The sequence below is a fragment of the Phyllobates terribilis genome, unplaced genomic scaffold (assembly GCF_046119375.1).
Source record: "Phyllobates terribilis strain yellow unplaced genomic scaffold, ASM4611937v1 Scaffold_3__8_contigs__length_932513732, whole genome shotgun sequence".
NCBI lineage: Eukaryota > Metazoa > Chordata > Amphibia > Anura > Dendrobatidae > Phyllobates > Phyllobates terribilis.
The window spans coordinates 884,936,557-884,951,819 of NW_027362763.1; the positions used below are offsets into that span (position 1 = coordinate 884,936,557).

General features: G+C 44.6%; 1 protein-coding gene across 1 annotated transcript in view; it reads right to left on the reverse strand.

The window, feature by feature from the left end:
• Nucleotides 1–13,521, reverse strand: part of STRN (striatin) — a 106,948-nt gene extending 93,427 nt beyond the window's left edge. Inside the window, exon 1 of the mRNA XM_073672682.1 lies at nucleotides 12,976–13,521. Coding sequence (XP_073528783.1) covers nucleotides 12,976–13,242 — 267 coding nt within the window. The 5' untranslated portion in view covers nucleotides 13,243–13,521. The remainder of the gene's footprint in view (nucleotides 1–12,975) is intronic.
• Between the last annotated feature and the right edge of the window lie 1,742 nt (nucleotides 13,522–15,263).

Consider the following 15,263-nt stretch of genomic DNA (forward strand, 5'->3'; position numbering starts at 1 on the left):
GCTGTGTTGTTACGTGACCAGTGCTGTGTGTGAGGGCGACTGGTTGCCCGACTTATTTCAATAGCCAAACCAGAACGCTTCTATCACAGCTAGTGAGGTGAGCCAGCCCAGGCAGTCCCTACATACACAGCACTGGTGACATGTAGAAATAGTGCACTCAAGCTGTTGGGACATTGGTGGTAATTTGATAATGACAGTATAAGAAACTTGTATTTATTCAACTTTTATATGCATCTAGCATTTCCCTTTAAGGCTCCCATACAAAAGAAGATTAATATTGGCAGTCAGTTCCAATAAGTGATTGGTAAATGGAATGACATTGCTATTTGGCAAACTGCTATAAAGTGGAGGACTAAAATCTATGCATGTCAGATTGGTCATATTAAAATATATAAATTACAGGGACAGAACTATCAAATCTTTTGCAAAGGGAAAATGAAGCAGTTGCCCATAGATGCTATTTTTCAAAAAAAAAGTACCTGAAAAATTAGGGATGGAATCGGATTGGTGGCTAGGGGCATCTCCACCTTCCCTAACACTGTTTCAATAAACTTTCATCCAAATTTATCAACAATAAAGATCATGATTCGACCCTCATCATTATAAAATGATACAAAGCGCAAGTAAAACAATTGCATGCTTTTCACTCTGCAGACAATGTGAGGTCATGATCTCACATAGCGGAGGGGAAAATTCACTTTAAGAAAACCTATCAGCGCAATTCTGTAATGCAAAAACATAGCTGGAATGAAACTAATAGTGATTACATTTATACCTTTGGTGAAGTAATCCACTTTGTTGATGTTCTTTGATCAGCATTTGAAGTTTACTGCCAATTAGATTTCGGTACACAGGGGCCGGACTCTGCACAGGGTCTTCTCCTCCCTGTCTGATTCTCCGGCCCCTCCACCTGCCTCCTTTGTCTGAAGATGAGATGTCAAACATAGGACACAGGGGACTGAATAACAGGTTACTGTTTTTTCAAAGACCAGAGCAGACTTGGACTAGCACAGCGCAGCGCCCATTTGGCACAGGAGTTTTTAAAGTAGCAGGAGACTGCAAGTGGGATTTTGCCTATTTTTGCTTTTAGTTCACAGTCTGAGAACCTGTGGAAGAGGAGTTTTTCAGCTCCTTTTACTTGTTGTTGGTGCTGTGCCTATGGGGTGGTGTAGCCTGGAGTCACAGGGACTCAGCCTTGCAGCACGGGTGCTGGTGCACCGCGCTGCTCCTTTAAGGCTGCGGTCCATGTCTCTCTCTGGAGCTATGGTAAAAGACAGTAAATATTAGCGGATCCAGGAGGATCTAATTTTGTTTTGTTTGTTTTTTTAGTAGCAAATTTCTCTGGACAGACACTATTTGGGATTCTCTTGGCCCCGCATCAGAGGATATAATTTTCAAAAAGGATGACAAAATACAGTTGCCTGGAGATTATACTGTTACTTGTGGAGGTGATGTCACGTTGCGTATGCTGCCACATGCAGCTGAATGTTAGAGCAGAAATAAGAAAAAAAAAGTTTTACACAGTGCACAAATAAAAATGTATTAGCAATAGGAGTGTTCTAATCTTCTATGTTCAGAAGCCTGCCACTCCTGAAGATTGACAGTACAGACGTGGCATGGCTGTGCTGCTGGTTCAAGCGGAGAGCTCCACCGTTACTAGCAGAGGTAGCTTTTGCACGACACTGGAGAAGAGCATGCGGACTGAAGCTGGACGGATCCAGCCAGCTGCAGCGTGGGGCTTGCAGGCTCTAAAGCCTACAACGGGTGCACGCAGGCTCTAAAGCCTACAACGGGTGCACGCAGGCTCTAAAGCCTACAACGGGTGCACACAGGCTCTAAAGCCTACAACGGGTGCACACAGGCTCTAAAGCCTACAACGGGTGCACACAGGCTCTAAAGCCTACAACGGGTGCACACAGGCTCTAAAGCCTACAACGGGTGCACACAGGCTCTAAAGCCTACAACGGGTGCACACAGGCTCTAAAGCCTACAACGGGTGCACACAGGCTCTAAAGCCTACAACGGGTGCACACATGAAAATTTCCATGTTTTTGTTTTTTCACCATTTAAGAACTTAAGAAAATGCTCTTAAAGAGAACCTGTCACGTGAAAAAAAGCGCAATTAACCTGTAAGTATGGGGTTAATCTGCAGATTAATAACATTTTGAGCCTGCACTTAAAGCCCTGCTGCAGGGAGGAAATGCGCTTAAGTCCGGTTTCACACGTCCGCATATCTCCAGTACCGGAGATATCCGTGTCCCGTATGTCTAAGTGTGTTACACATGTGGCAACCATGTGCCGCATCAGTATCACACGGACGGCGCCTGAGAATCAGTGTACAGTTAGTGCTGTTCCCAAGCGCAGGTGCTGACCACTGCCCTCATCATGGTTCCTGCCGGCGCTGTGATCAGCACCAGCAGGGACCATGATGAGGGTGGTAGTAGTCTGATCCCACTGAGCCCCCATCTGTAAAAATAAGAATAATAAAATCCATATACTCACCTCTCCTAGGTGTCCCCTGATGTAATCCATGCGACGGCTGCTGCAGAGGAGCCGGGGAGAATGAGCCGCTCCAGAGCTGCAGCTCAGGAGCGGTGTCCTGTCACTTACCGAGCACAACTCCGGAGCCGCTCATTCTCCTGGTTCCTCAGCAGCAGCTGCTGCTGATCACAGCGCCGACAAGGAACCATGATGAGTGCAGTGTTCAGCACCCGGCGTTTGGGAACAGTGCAAACTGTAGCGCTGATTCCCAGGCGCCGGTACGTGTCACACGGATGTCATCCGTGTGGTACATTTTGCAGACCATGTATCCGCAAAAAAACGGACTTGTCTCCGTGTGAAGCACACGGACACAGTCTATGAACACAAACTGAGATGTGCGCAGACCCATTCATTTGAATGGGTCTGCGTGTGTCAGTGTCTCCAATACGTGTGCAAACTGTCACCACTGGAGACACTGACGTGTGAAAGAGCCCTTATTGCTCCCAGTAGCATTCCGGTGTCCTGGTATCTCTTCCATGCTCTCCAATGGTTGGAGACGCAACAAATAGATGTATGGATGTGACATATTGGAGGAGCTGGACTATCGGTGCCAATTGCATATACTGCTTGTACAATCTCATGCTGCCAATAGTGACACAAGGACACTGGCAAAACGTTAAACTAAAGATCAGTCAGGAAGGATAAGGAGAGCATAGTTGTCTGTGGCCACCACCTACAAAACCGTTCCCGTCTTGGAGTTGTCTTGTGTGGAGTCTCCAGTGCTTCTGTTACTTTCACTTGCACTAAAGCAAGCGACAATTATTCACAATAGCTTAAACTTCCTAACTGGACAGATTGATATCTGAAGGTTACAGGGGTTGTTCTGGAGCTAATAACTAATGACCAATTCAATATGAGATTGGCAGGGGACCGACATCTGGTAAGAACTCCATATCAATAAAGATGGGGATAATGAATTTTATTGCGCAAAGTATATAGGATAGGGAAGAAAGTCAGTATAACCTAGTTATAGTAGATGATTCATGTATATCCCCATTGGAGATTTCTAGAGTCCAGAAGTCCATCACACTAAATGATTGACAGCCTTCCCTATAGGAGTGGTCAATTATTTAATCGGACTGCCTACCAGACTAAGCATAGAGCGAGCAGAAGCTTATCAGGGTGACTAGACCTTATATGCTAAGCTTTTCCGGGTATAGGAAAGGCTGACAGCACACACACAAGGCAGAAGGTTCATGGTGAATTCAGACACTGTGCTGAAGAATATCACAGATTTTGCTATTTACATTCAAATTATAAATATTGCTGAAAAAAAAATCTGCAGTGACTTGAACATGGTGTTTTCTAACCCACAGAATGTCAATTCTCTTACAGATGATGGAATCAGCACCAAATCAGTGTTAAAGGGAACCTGTCATTAGGGTCGGCTGTCAGTCAGTGCGGAGGCACAGTTATAGCGGCCTCTCTCTATACACAGAACGGTGACTGAACCCACGCCGGCCCCATGACTGAAACAAACTAGCTGCTGGGGGCAATAAATGTAATTTCCTCCCAGCAGGGAGGGGACTAAGTGCCGATGTCAGGCAGGTTCACAACGCTATTAACCTACAGATTGACTCCATATCTGCAGGTTAATAGCGTTTTTTTCAGATCGTTTTTTTTTTTTTTTTTAAAACCCTATTTATTACATATGAATTTAGTCCAAAATGCAAAATGAATGGGATTGAAGGGTCCGGAGTTTACTATAGGACTTTCACACATCCGAATATTTCCAGAACTGGAAAAAACAGTACCGGAGATATAAGTGTGTACGTGTGTGTGATACGTGTGGCAATCGTGTGCTGCATCAGTATCACACGTACTGGCACCAGGAAATCAGAGGTACAGTTCGCGCTGTTCCCAAGCACCGAATGCTGAATGCTGGCCTCATCATTGTCCCCTGATTGCGCTGCGATCAGAACTAGCAAGGGATAACGTTGAGAGTAGTATTCACCTCCCAATGTCTCCAAAACCTTTAAAAATAAGAATATAATAAAAAAAAAAAACATTCTTACCTGTCTTGAGATGACCGCACACGCTGGGGAGCAGAGGAGAATCACTCACTGCAAAAAGCATGGTCCCTGCACTGAGCTCAGTGAGTGACAGGACACCGCTCAGTGCAGCGATCAGCTCGCTGCAGCGAGTCATTCTCTTCTGCTCCCTAGCGTGTGTGGTCGCCTCAAGACAGGCAAGTATAATTCTAGCTGCGCTCCTTCTGCATTGGGAGGTGAGAAGAGCCAGTGATGTTACCTTGCCTACTCACACCCTACCGTGCATCTGAGTGCAGCTAGAATAGCCCTTTAATGGGAATCAGTTACCAGATGTTTGTTATATAATCTGAGAGCGGCATGATGTAGGGAAGGAGAGCCTGATTCCACCAATGTGTCACTTACCGGGTTGCTTGCTGTCACTTTGATACAAATCAGTTTTCTCTGCTGCAGATCTAGCAGTGCTCAGATTACTGAGCTCTGTATAACCCCATTTACTCCACTGAATGACAGCTTTCTGTGTACACTGTGCACAGGCAATAAGCTGCTATTGAGTGGTGGGAGCGGGGACACAGAACAGTTGACTAAGACACAGGATATCTAGTTCTGTAATGATAATCTCATGCTGATAAAACACTGATTTTATTGAAAAAACACAGACTAGTAAATGACATCGCTGGAATCAGTCTCTGCCCCCACATTATGTGTCTTTCAAATAACAAAACATGCTGATAGATTCCCTTTAAGGTGCATTTACATGAGTAGCTCTATTATCACAACATTAAACTTTTTGCCATGTCAATATCATGATCAAAAGTGGTGCTGGTTCTTGGAAATAGAAAGTATTAGAGAACAGTCCTTTAATTCTTACATTGAAGTCCATTTAAGCATTGACGAAAAATACCTTATCTTCAATAAGGCCACAGGAAAACAATGCTCATGTTTTTTTATAGGGCTGAACTAGCATATAGTGATTACTAGATCAGAGACCATTGGGAAAAGAATCCCCACAATAGGAAATAAAAGGAAAAATGGGACCAACCTTTCTAAATTCTGGCAAAATATATTTGCATATAAACGCAGATTTCAGGCCGACACTGGTGCGTTTTTATGCGATATGTAACATTGTACGTTGAAATCTTCCTTCTGTTTTGTTGCCATGAATTTTCTGACAGGCTGCACTGTGTTGTCATCATCTTCTGAATTAATTATGATCTCAATGGAGGGAGAAAACCCTACAAAAATAAAAATGATCCGCTTCCTTGACATGAAAAAGCCAACGATGCAGAATTCTACAAGCTCGATTTATAATCAGCGTGTGCACCATCTGCTGAAATATCCAACTATCATATGCAAATAACAGGAGGGTGATATAGCAAGGTAAGCACAGCTTCCTCTTCTAGGCTGGCACAGCGGCCACAGAATTCAACAGGAACCTCTACATAAGATATAAAACAACTGGGAATACGTGGCACATGTTGCAGATCGGCAGGGTGCCCTGTTGGCGTAGATTTTGGAAATAAACTGTGGCACCCAGGTATTAACAAAGCATATACCAGAGTAGAGACTAAGATGAGATCCCATTTGGATACCTAGAAAATTATACTGCTAAACTGAGTGGTATTTCTGTGTGACTCATGGGAGATAACGAAATTGGAGAATTTACAACCAAGGACATAGCTGATTCTGGATTACTTAAAACAACATTCTTCTAGACTTTGGATAGCATTAAAACTACCTGGATTAGGATCTCTGCACAAGGCTGTAACACTGCACCATGTAAGGAAAGTCTTAGGCAATGAGCACACAGGTATTCTAGGGAGTTTTTGGAGCAGAAACTATTCAAAAACTGAGTTTCCGCTCAGTTCCTGCTACGAAAAATCAGCAAAAAGCCTGACTACATGGGAATCCCATACCACACTTATGGCAGCGCTCACAGGGTCTTACCATGAATTCACACTGTGTCTACATTGTATATTGAAGTTATGCATAGGGAAGATTTCTTGAAAATACCTGCCACAGATGCCACTATACTGATATACAGTGGCCTGGTGTCCATATGCTCCTATGTTAAAAACCTATATCACATGGTACACTATTTTGGGGAATGCCTAGTCTACCCAGATCTTCATGGAGTATGTGCTAAGTGCCCATAGTAAATGAAGAGTGAACACATCCTTAATTAGCCTTCGTTCAGACCCAATTTTTTTTAGGCTGTATATGAAAAAAACTGACTGATTTTCATCAGTGTGCTGGACCAGCTTTATCAGCGTTTGCTTCATTTTTACAATCTGTGATTTTTTCCTTTGCAAAAAAAATAAAATAAAAAAAATTGCACAGCTTCATCTATCCATTTCAGTGTTAAAAACGGACACCACATGGGTGGGTTTCACATAGGCCTGCTTACTATGCATCCTCCTTGCCTAGGTAAGTGGTCAGGCTGGGACAGCAGGGTGGCCCGTAACCAAGGAAACAATCTACACTATAAAATTTAAAATCCCATTCTTGAAAACGGAGAGTATTTTTAATAACGGGTAAATTTGTCACGTTTCTGGTTTTGTTTTTGGAGAAGCCATGAACCATCTTTGGGAGGCCAAGGGATCATATTGACTACTTTTGGCTCTGTGAAATTTCTTTTATACATTCACTATATAGAATAATGCTACACTATTCTGACTGTCAATGGGCAATAGAAAACTAGGTGTAAATAAAACTAAAATTTAACTAATGATGCAGCCTAACAGAGTGTCACCATCCAAGAGAAACAGGCAGAATTTTTTTCTCAGGTGTCAATGCAGTTGCTTACATTTATTTTTTTCTGAAGCAGGTAGACTGTCTGAACTTTATGCTTTGACTGTTAACAAATTATCAGTTATAAACGGATGAAACTCTGTAGTATAAAGCATGTCTTACAGTGAACCAGGCAGCTGACACGTGCTGCATGAATTTACCTATGCATGTTTGACTCTGAAACACTGCGGCATTTAAGAGAACTAAAAACTGTAAAAGCCGCATAGGCGATTCCCCTAGCGGCTTCTCCCCACCTGCTCCCTTTGAGTGACAGGTCTTTCCCTGCGTGTATAGGGAGAGACCTGTCAGTCACTGGCAGTGGGCGGGGAGAAGACGCCGGAGGACCAGCCTTTTTGACTAGTCACCATGTGCAGCTTGGTCCCCAGCGGCTTTTAAAGTCTATTTATCTCTGAAAGACTGCAGCATTTCAGAGTCAAACATACAAAGCTGACATGATACAGCCAATGTCTGGTACATGCTGCATGTGGTAGCATGTATCAGCTGTCATGTTCCCTATAAGTGTCACACACTTTAATGGCAGAGTCTGATCCGCAAAAACAGATGAGATAGGACATGCTTGGAGTCTCACGGACAGCATTTTAAAATGTGTGTGTATGGCTCAATGAAATTCTATAGGTCTGTGTGCTGCATGAGAAATAAAGGACAGCATTAGGACTGTCACACAGATGTGTGAAAGTAGCCTTAAAGGGCTATTCCTATCTCCAATGTAGTAGGTGTAATAATATTAGTAAATACTACCAATTAGAAATGTAGTATGGTTCTTCTGATTCGCTATGTCGCTTACTACATGTAGGACATTGCAGTAGCTTAGGTATCCATGGTTACGACCACTCATAGTGACAATTATCTGTTGGTGGTCATAACCATGGATACCTAAGCTACTACAATGCCCTGCACATGGAGTAAGTGACATAGCTAATCAGAAGAATCATATTACATTTCTAATTGGAGGTATTTGCTAATAATAATATTACTACTACTACACCTAATACATATTGGGATAGGATTTTGGAGATGGGAATACTCATTTAAACTTAGTCCAGTAGTCAATTTTAGTACATAAAATGCATCAGAACCAATTATACCATTAAAGCCAGTATCTCAATGTGAACATAATAGGACAATTCAAAAGGCAGAAAGTAAAACCGTTGATCTAGAAAGATCATCTACACAGCCAAGGGAAGACTGCCAGCACTGTACCACGATTTCTCCAGTATGCGGACATCGCGGCTCCTATGAGTTCTCCGCAGTGATTTTATGACCTATTTGGACACAGCCATCGATATACAACAATACATTAAAATATTATTCTGGACAAACCTGTATAACACCATGAGCAGTAGCCAAAAGGACCAAGCCCTCTGCAGACCTATGAATATGCATCTGAGAATACAACGCTGCATATCAATGCATGCCAGGCACACCATACCCAAACACTCCTCACCAGAAACAACTGTACGATCAAGTCACGCCAAGCATCATGTCTTCACACCTTAACCGTATGCTCACACAAAAGTATTTTTGATCCATGTGCGCAATGGACCCTACACAGACAGCGTATGGATGGATGTGCTAGAGCACAAGCTATTTTCCACACATACCTCAAGTCCCCATGCATTGTGCATGTAAATAGTAGGCAGCTCGTGCCTGTTCACTGCGATGACATGTACAAAGCTGCAACAGAACCTGTCACATCGAGAATTTGTGGACATGGTTGGTCTGCAAAAATCAGAGCTCATCTGAACTTAACCTAAGGGGAAAATTACATGTACAGGAACGACTGGCGATATTCCATCCAAATTGTCAGATGGAAAACCCACAGTTAGGAGCAAAGCAAAACACCATCTGAACAGCTCTCAACAGCACAAACTTAAAGTCCAGAAATCGACTTGTAGTGCGGAGATTAAACTCTGCAGGACTTGCATGTATGTAGCAGGTTAGTTAGAGAGTAGCTGTGGACCTTATACGTAAAGGTGAAATCCCCCAGAAAACCCAACTGTTTAGAGCATAGTTTTGAATAAATCTGCAATTACATATATGTTTAAAAGAGTTGTCCACTACTGCACAATCCTAGCTGAATCAGTTCGGGAACCATAGAAAATAAAAACACTATATACTTAACTCCTGCAGCGGCGGCTGCTGTTCCCGGAGTGTGACGCGACACTGTTGTGTCACATGACTGATGCAGCCAATCTGCAGCACTCTGCATGGGGTTATGGGAAATCAGGAGTCAGTACATGAGAAGATGTATGATTGGCTACATGCTGCAGACAAGACACCAGCTTCATGAGTTAATTCACTATTTACATGGCATAGTAATAAGAACTTCACTAAAATCAACAGAAAACGGCCCAAAAAAATTCCGCACCAGGGGGCAAATATTGATATACAGCGGCTAACCAGTTCACTGCACGTCATCAACTATTATCCCAGAGGTGTACATGCATTTAGTGAAAGCATGAAGGATTATTATTACAGACTGGAGATGAATGATGGATTCCTGCACAATAGGACACCGATTATTCCATGGGGCGTAACAATGTACAGATAAGTGGAGGCACAAAGGCCATAAAAGGTTTAACCTCTGGTAATTGGTCTGGATATTTAAATCCACACTTTATCCTGAAATACCTGCACCAATGATCTCTTACAATTGATATTCACTTTTGGCTGATTGCGCCTATCCAGGCTATTTAGCCAGAAGGTGCTACACACAAATATCCCTTTAATTGAGACCCTATCAATAACAATGTTTGCACCTTGCAATACCATTGCCTGGAGGTATATGGTCACATGAATGTATACAGTATATGCAGCTCCTTCAGTACTCTCACAACAGTATACACAGCCCCCCACTGTAAATGTACATGCAGGCACAAGACAGTATACAGGATATATAGCGCCTCACTGTTGGTGTACATGCAGGCACATATATACAGCATGGCTTTGGAGTCGGAGTCTGTGTCCATTTTGGTGGAGTCGGTATAAAATGGACCGACTCCAACTCCTAAAATATGTAATAAATTGGGTACAGTAGTTCAATGCAGTTTGTGGGGAATATTTTTTCAGAAGAATTTGGGAAAGTTATGAAATGTCCTACAAATGTCTGTCCTATTCCTGATCTAAGGGTCTAGACTTTTAGCTGAGATGAATCTGTACTACAGTAAATTTATCACTTAAACATGAGCCATGTATGTGGGGTGCACATGACAGTATACAGTATATACAGCCCCTGCTGTAGGAGCACATGACAGTATACAGTATATACAGCCCCTGCTGTAGGAGCACATGACAGTATACAGTATTTACAACCCCCGCTGTAGGAGCACATAACAGTATACAGTATTTACAACCCCCGCTGTAGGAGCACATGACAGTATACAGTATTTACTGCCCCCGCTGTAGGTGCACATGACAGTATACAGTATATACAGCCCCCGCTGTGGGTGCACATGACAGTATACAGTATATACAGCCCCCGCTGTGGGTGCACATGACAGTATACAGTATATACAGCCCCCGCTGTGGGTGCACATGACAGTATACAGTATATACAGCCCCCGCTGTGGGTGCACACGACAGTATACAGTATATACAGCCCCCGCTGTAGGAGCACACGACAGTATACAGTATATACAGCCCCCGCTGTAGGAGCACACGACAGTATACAGTATTTACAATCCCTGCTGTGGGTGCACATGACAGTATACAGTATATACAGCCCCTGCTGTGGGTGCACATGACAGTATACAGTATATACAGCCCCTGCTGTAGATGTACATGACAGTATACAGTATATACAGCCCCTGCTGTAGGTGCACATGACAGTATACAGTATATACAGCCCCTGCTGTAGGTGCACATGACAGTATACAGTATTTACAATCCCTGCTGTGGGTGCACATGACAGTATACAGTATATACAGCCCCTGCTGTGGGTGCACATGACAGTATACAGTATATACAGCCCCTGCTGTGGGTGCACATGACAGTATACAGTATATACAGCCCCTGCTGTAGATGTACATGACAGTATACAGTATATACAGCCCCTGCTGTAGATGTACATGACAGTATACAGTATATACAGCCCCTGCTGTAGATGTACATGACAGTATACAGTATATACAGCCCCTGCTGTAGATGTACATGACAGTATACAGTATATACAGCCCCTGCTGTAGATGTACATGACAGTATACAGTATATACAGCCCCTGCTGTAGATGTACATGACAGTATACAGTATATACAGCCCCTGCTGTAGATGTACATGACAGTATACAGTATATACAGCCCCTGCTGTAGATGTACATGACAGTATACAGTATATACAGCCCCTGCTGTAGATGTACATGACAGTATACAGTATATACAGCCCCTGCTGTAGATGTACATGACAGTATACAGTATATACAGCCCCTGCTGTAGATGTACATGACAGTATACAGTATATACAGCCCCTGCTGTAGATGTACATGACAGTATACAGTATATACAGCCCCTGCTGTAGGAGCACATGACAGTATACAGTATATACAGCCCCTGCTGTAGGAGCACATGACAGTATACAGTATATACAGCCCCTGCTGTAGGAGCACATGACAGTATACAGTATATACAGCCCCTGCTGTAGATGTACATGACAGTATACAGTATATACAGCCCCTGCTGTAGATGTACATGACAGTATACAGTATATACAGCCCCTGCTGTAGGAGCACATGACAGTATACAGTATATACAGCCCCTGCTGTAGGAGCACATGACAGTATACAGTATATACAGCCCCTGCTGTAGGAGCACATGACAGTATACAGTATATACAGCCCCTGCTGTGGGTGCACATGACAGTATACAGTATATACAGCCCCTGCTGTGGGTGCACATGACAGTATACAGTATATACAGCCCCTGCTGTAGATGTACATGACAGTATACAGTATATACAGCCCCTGCTGTAGGAGCACATGACAGTATACAGTATATACAGCCCCTGCTGTAGGAGCACATGACAGTATACAGTATATACAGCCCCTGCTGTAGATGTACATGACAGTATACAGTATATACAGCCCCTGCTGTGGGTGCACATGACAGTATACAGTATATACAGCCCCTGCTGTAGGAGCACATGACAGTATACAGTATATACAGCCCCTGCTGTAGATGTACATGACAGTATACAGTATATACAGCCCCTGCTGTAGGAGCACATGACAGTATACAGTATATACAACCCCTGCTGTAGGAGCACATGACAGTATACAGTATATACAGCCCCTGCTGTAGGTGCACATGACAGTATACAGTATATACAGCCCCTGCTGTAGGAGCACATGACAGTATACAGTATATACAGCCCCTGCTGTAGATGTACATGACAGTATACAGTATATACAGCCCCTGCTGTAGGAGCACATGACAGTATACAGTATATACAGCCCCTGCTGTAGATGTACATGACAGTATACAGTATATACAGCCCCTGCTGTAGATGTACATGACAGTATACAGTATATACAGCCCCTGCTGTAGATGTACATGACAGTATACAGTATATACAGCCCCTGCTGTAGATGTACATGACAGTATACACTGCTCGCCTCCTGCACTGACAGGTCCGGGGTGATTACCTGCAGCTCGGCCCGCTCCACCTCCCATTGCGCTCTCTCCACCTCGAAGCGGGCCCACTCGTGCTGTAAGAAGTGCAGGATGCCCGGGATGCTGTACTGGGCCCTGCCTGCCGCCCCAGTGCCGCCTCCTCCTGCACCGCCAGCCGCCGAATCACCAGCCCCGGCCTCAAATCCTTTGCCGGTTCCCGCAGGCCCCGCACCGGCCGCGGACAGCAACGAATTGTTATTGTTGTTAAAGAAAACGCCGGGCCCCGCCTGCTCGTCCATGGCCGCCCTCGCAGCAGGGGCCGCGGTTACCACCGAGCGGCCGCCACCGAGCCCTATAGAGAAGAATGAGGAGCCGAGAGGAGGGACCGGCGCTCACACTGGCGCTAATGCTACGACTCCGCAATGGCCGCGTAGCGTCACATAAGTCCCGTCCACTGCCGTGCTGCGCCCCACAGCCCGGGCTCCGCTGCCGCCCACACTCGAAGGAAGAGAAGCTGCTGCCTGGGCGGGTCTCCTGCCTCTCTGACAGCGGCGCCGTGACGTCACGTACGGCCACAAGCCGTAAGGTTCGGCACCTCCCTTACCGCCACTTCTTCCTGGTTAGTTTTTTTTTTCTTTCATGGAACTTTATTAACAAGTGTTATAAGTCACATTCGCGCATTGCAGACCTCCAAGGCTGTGTTCACACTGAGGCCCCGAGTAAGCAGAGTAATCATTATTTGTCCCGTTCTCCGGAGTAATTTGCTCCTTTCTTGCGGCTTTAGTATTTGTGGCTTATTCTTTATGCGTTTTGCACCACTTTTTAAGTCTTTTTCTCTCAATAGCTCTAGTTTTTTCAGAAGTTTTAGACAAATTCATGAAATGTAAGTTTAAACTCCAACCTGAAGTAAGGTTTCTGGAGGTGTAAAGCTTTTAGGCGAAAAAACAAACTGACATGAATAAATCACAAATGATGAATCGGGTCCTGAGTCTTGTTGAGAAGCTTTTGAAGCAAAGTAAACTCGAAAATCCTCAAAAAGTTGAAGATTTCCCTCCCTTTAAAAAGGTCTCTATTCATTAAAGGGGTTGTACCTTGGGGTACAGTATGGCTGCCATTATCTGTGACTGCAGACTTGTGAACCTCTACAAGGCACAGGAGCGCTGCTGCAGGAGGCTGGCGGCGGCAGGAGTGGGGTCCAAGGCTGGGTGGAGGGGGTGTTCGGTGGTGCAAGGTTGGGCGGGCTTCGTATTTTCAGAAAATATCAGGTGTCCCCGCACTTTCACTGCAGTGGACTTCGGGAAAATGGCCGCTGGGAGACGAGATTTCAATCTGCGCATCCACACTCCATACTCTGGCCTTCACCTATACAGCTACTAGGGGACTCACGTGACCGCTGCAGCCATTCAGTGGTCGCTAATTGGATAAAACCTTCTCTAATTCTCTAGTATTTTTTAGAGCAGTAATTGCAAGGATATTTTACTATCCCTTGAACTTAGGGACTGGGTCTAGCCATTGTGAGGACTTACAGAGGTTGCAACCATATCACTAAGGATTTAATTTTAGAGTAGTGACCGATCACAAACCTCTTAGCTGCTTATATTTGGTGACTGGCGGCAATGGCAAACTGCTGCGGTTAAGTCTTGCTTTGCAGCAGTATGACTTTACCATCCAGCACAAGAAGAAAAATGATCATGGAAATACAGATGGGTTATCTCTTGATATTTGTAATAAGAAGCAGTGAATTCCTTGAAGAGCCCTTGCAGGATGTGCCATTGGTAAGGAAAGACTGCCATCTGCTGGCACGGCGAAATCAAGCAGAACCAAAGTGTGCTGAAAGATTTGCAGGGGGAGTGACTTCGGGTGCTGGACCTGATCAGGTGACCCACAGGAAGACTTCTTTGTTATAAAAACCCTGTGTGCCAAACCGCAGGCAGATTTTTCGCCAAGCAAGAGAGCGGAGAAGATGTGCGCCAGAGACACTGCTGAGACCAGTGTGACAGGCCTCAGCTTGAAGTCTGTGCCACCCAGGTGCCTATCACTGCCTGGCAAGATCCACATCCCCTGAAGGAGATCAAGACCAGGATCCACCCCTGTGCTGGTCAAGCCTCCAAAGCCTAAGAGACTTCCGCCAACGGTCAAGCCAAGAAGAGCCATAAGAAGAGAGGCATGCCTGTGATTGCAGAGGAATAGCGCGAGTGAGCATGGTCGTCACTTCCAGCTATCACCTACAGTAGTGGGGTTGGCTGGGACTAGGATTACAGGCTGGGAGGGGCCGGTTGGTGTGTGGGAGCCTCAACGGGCTTTGATAGACTTTGTCAGA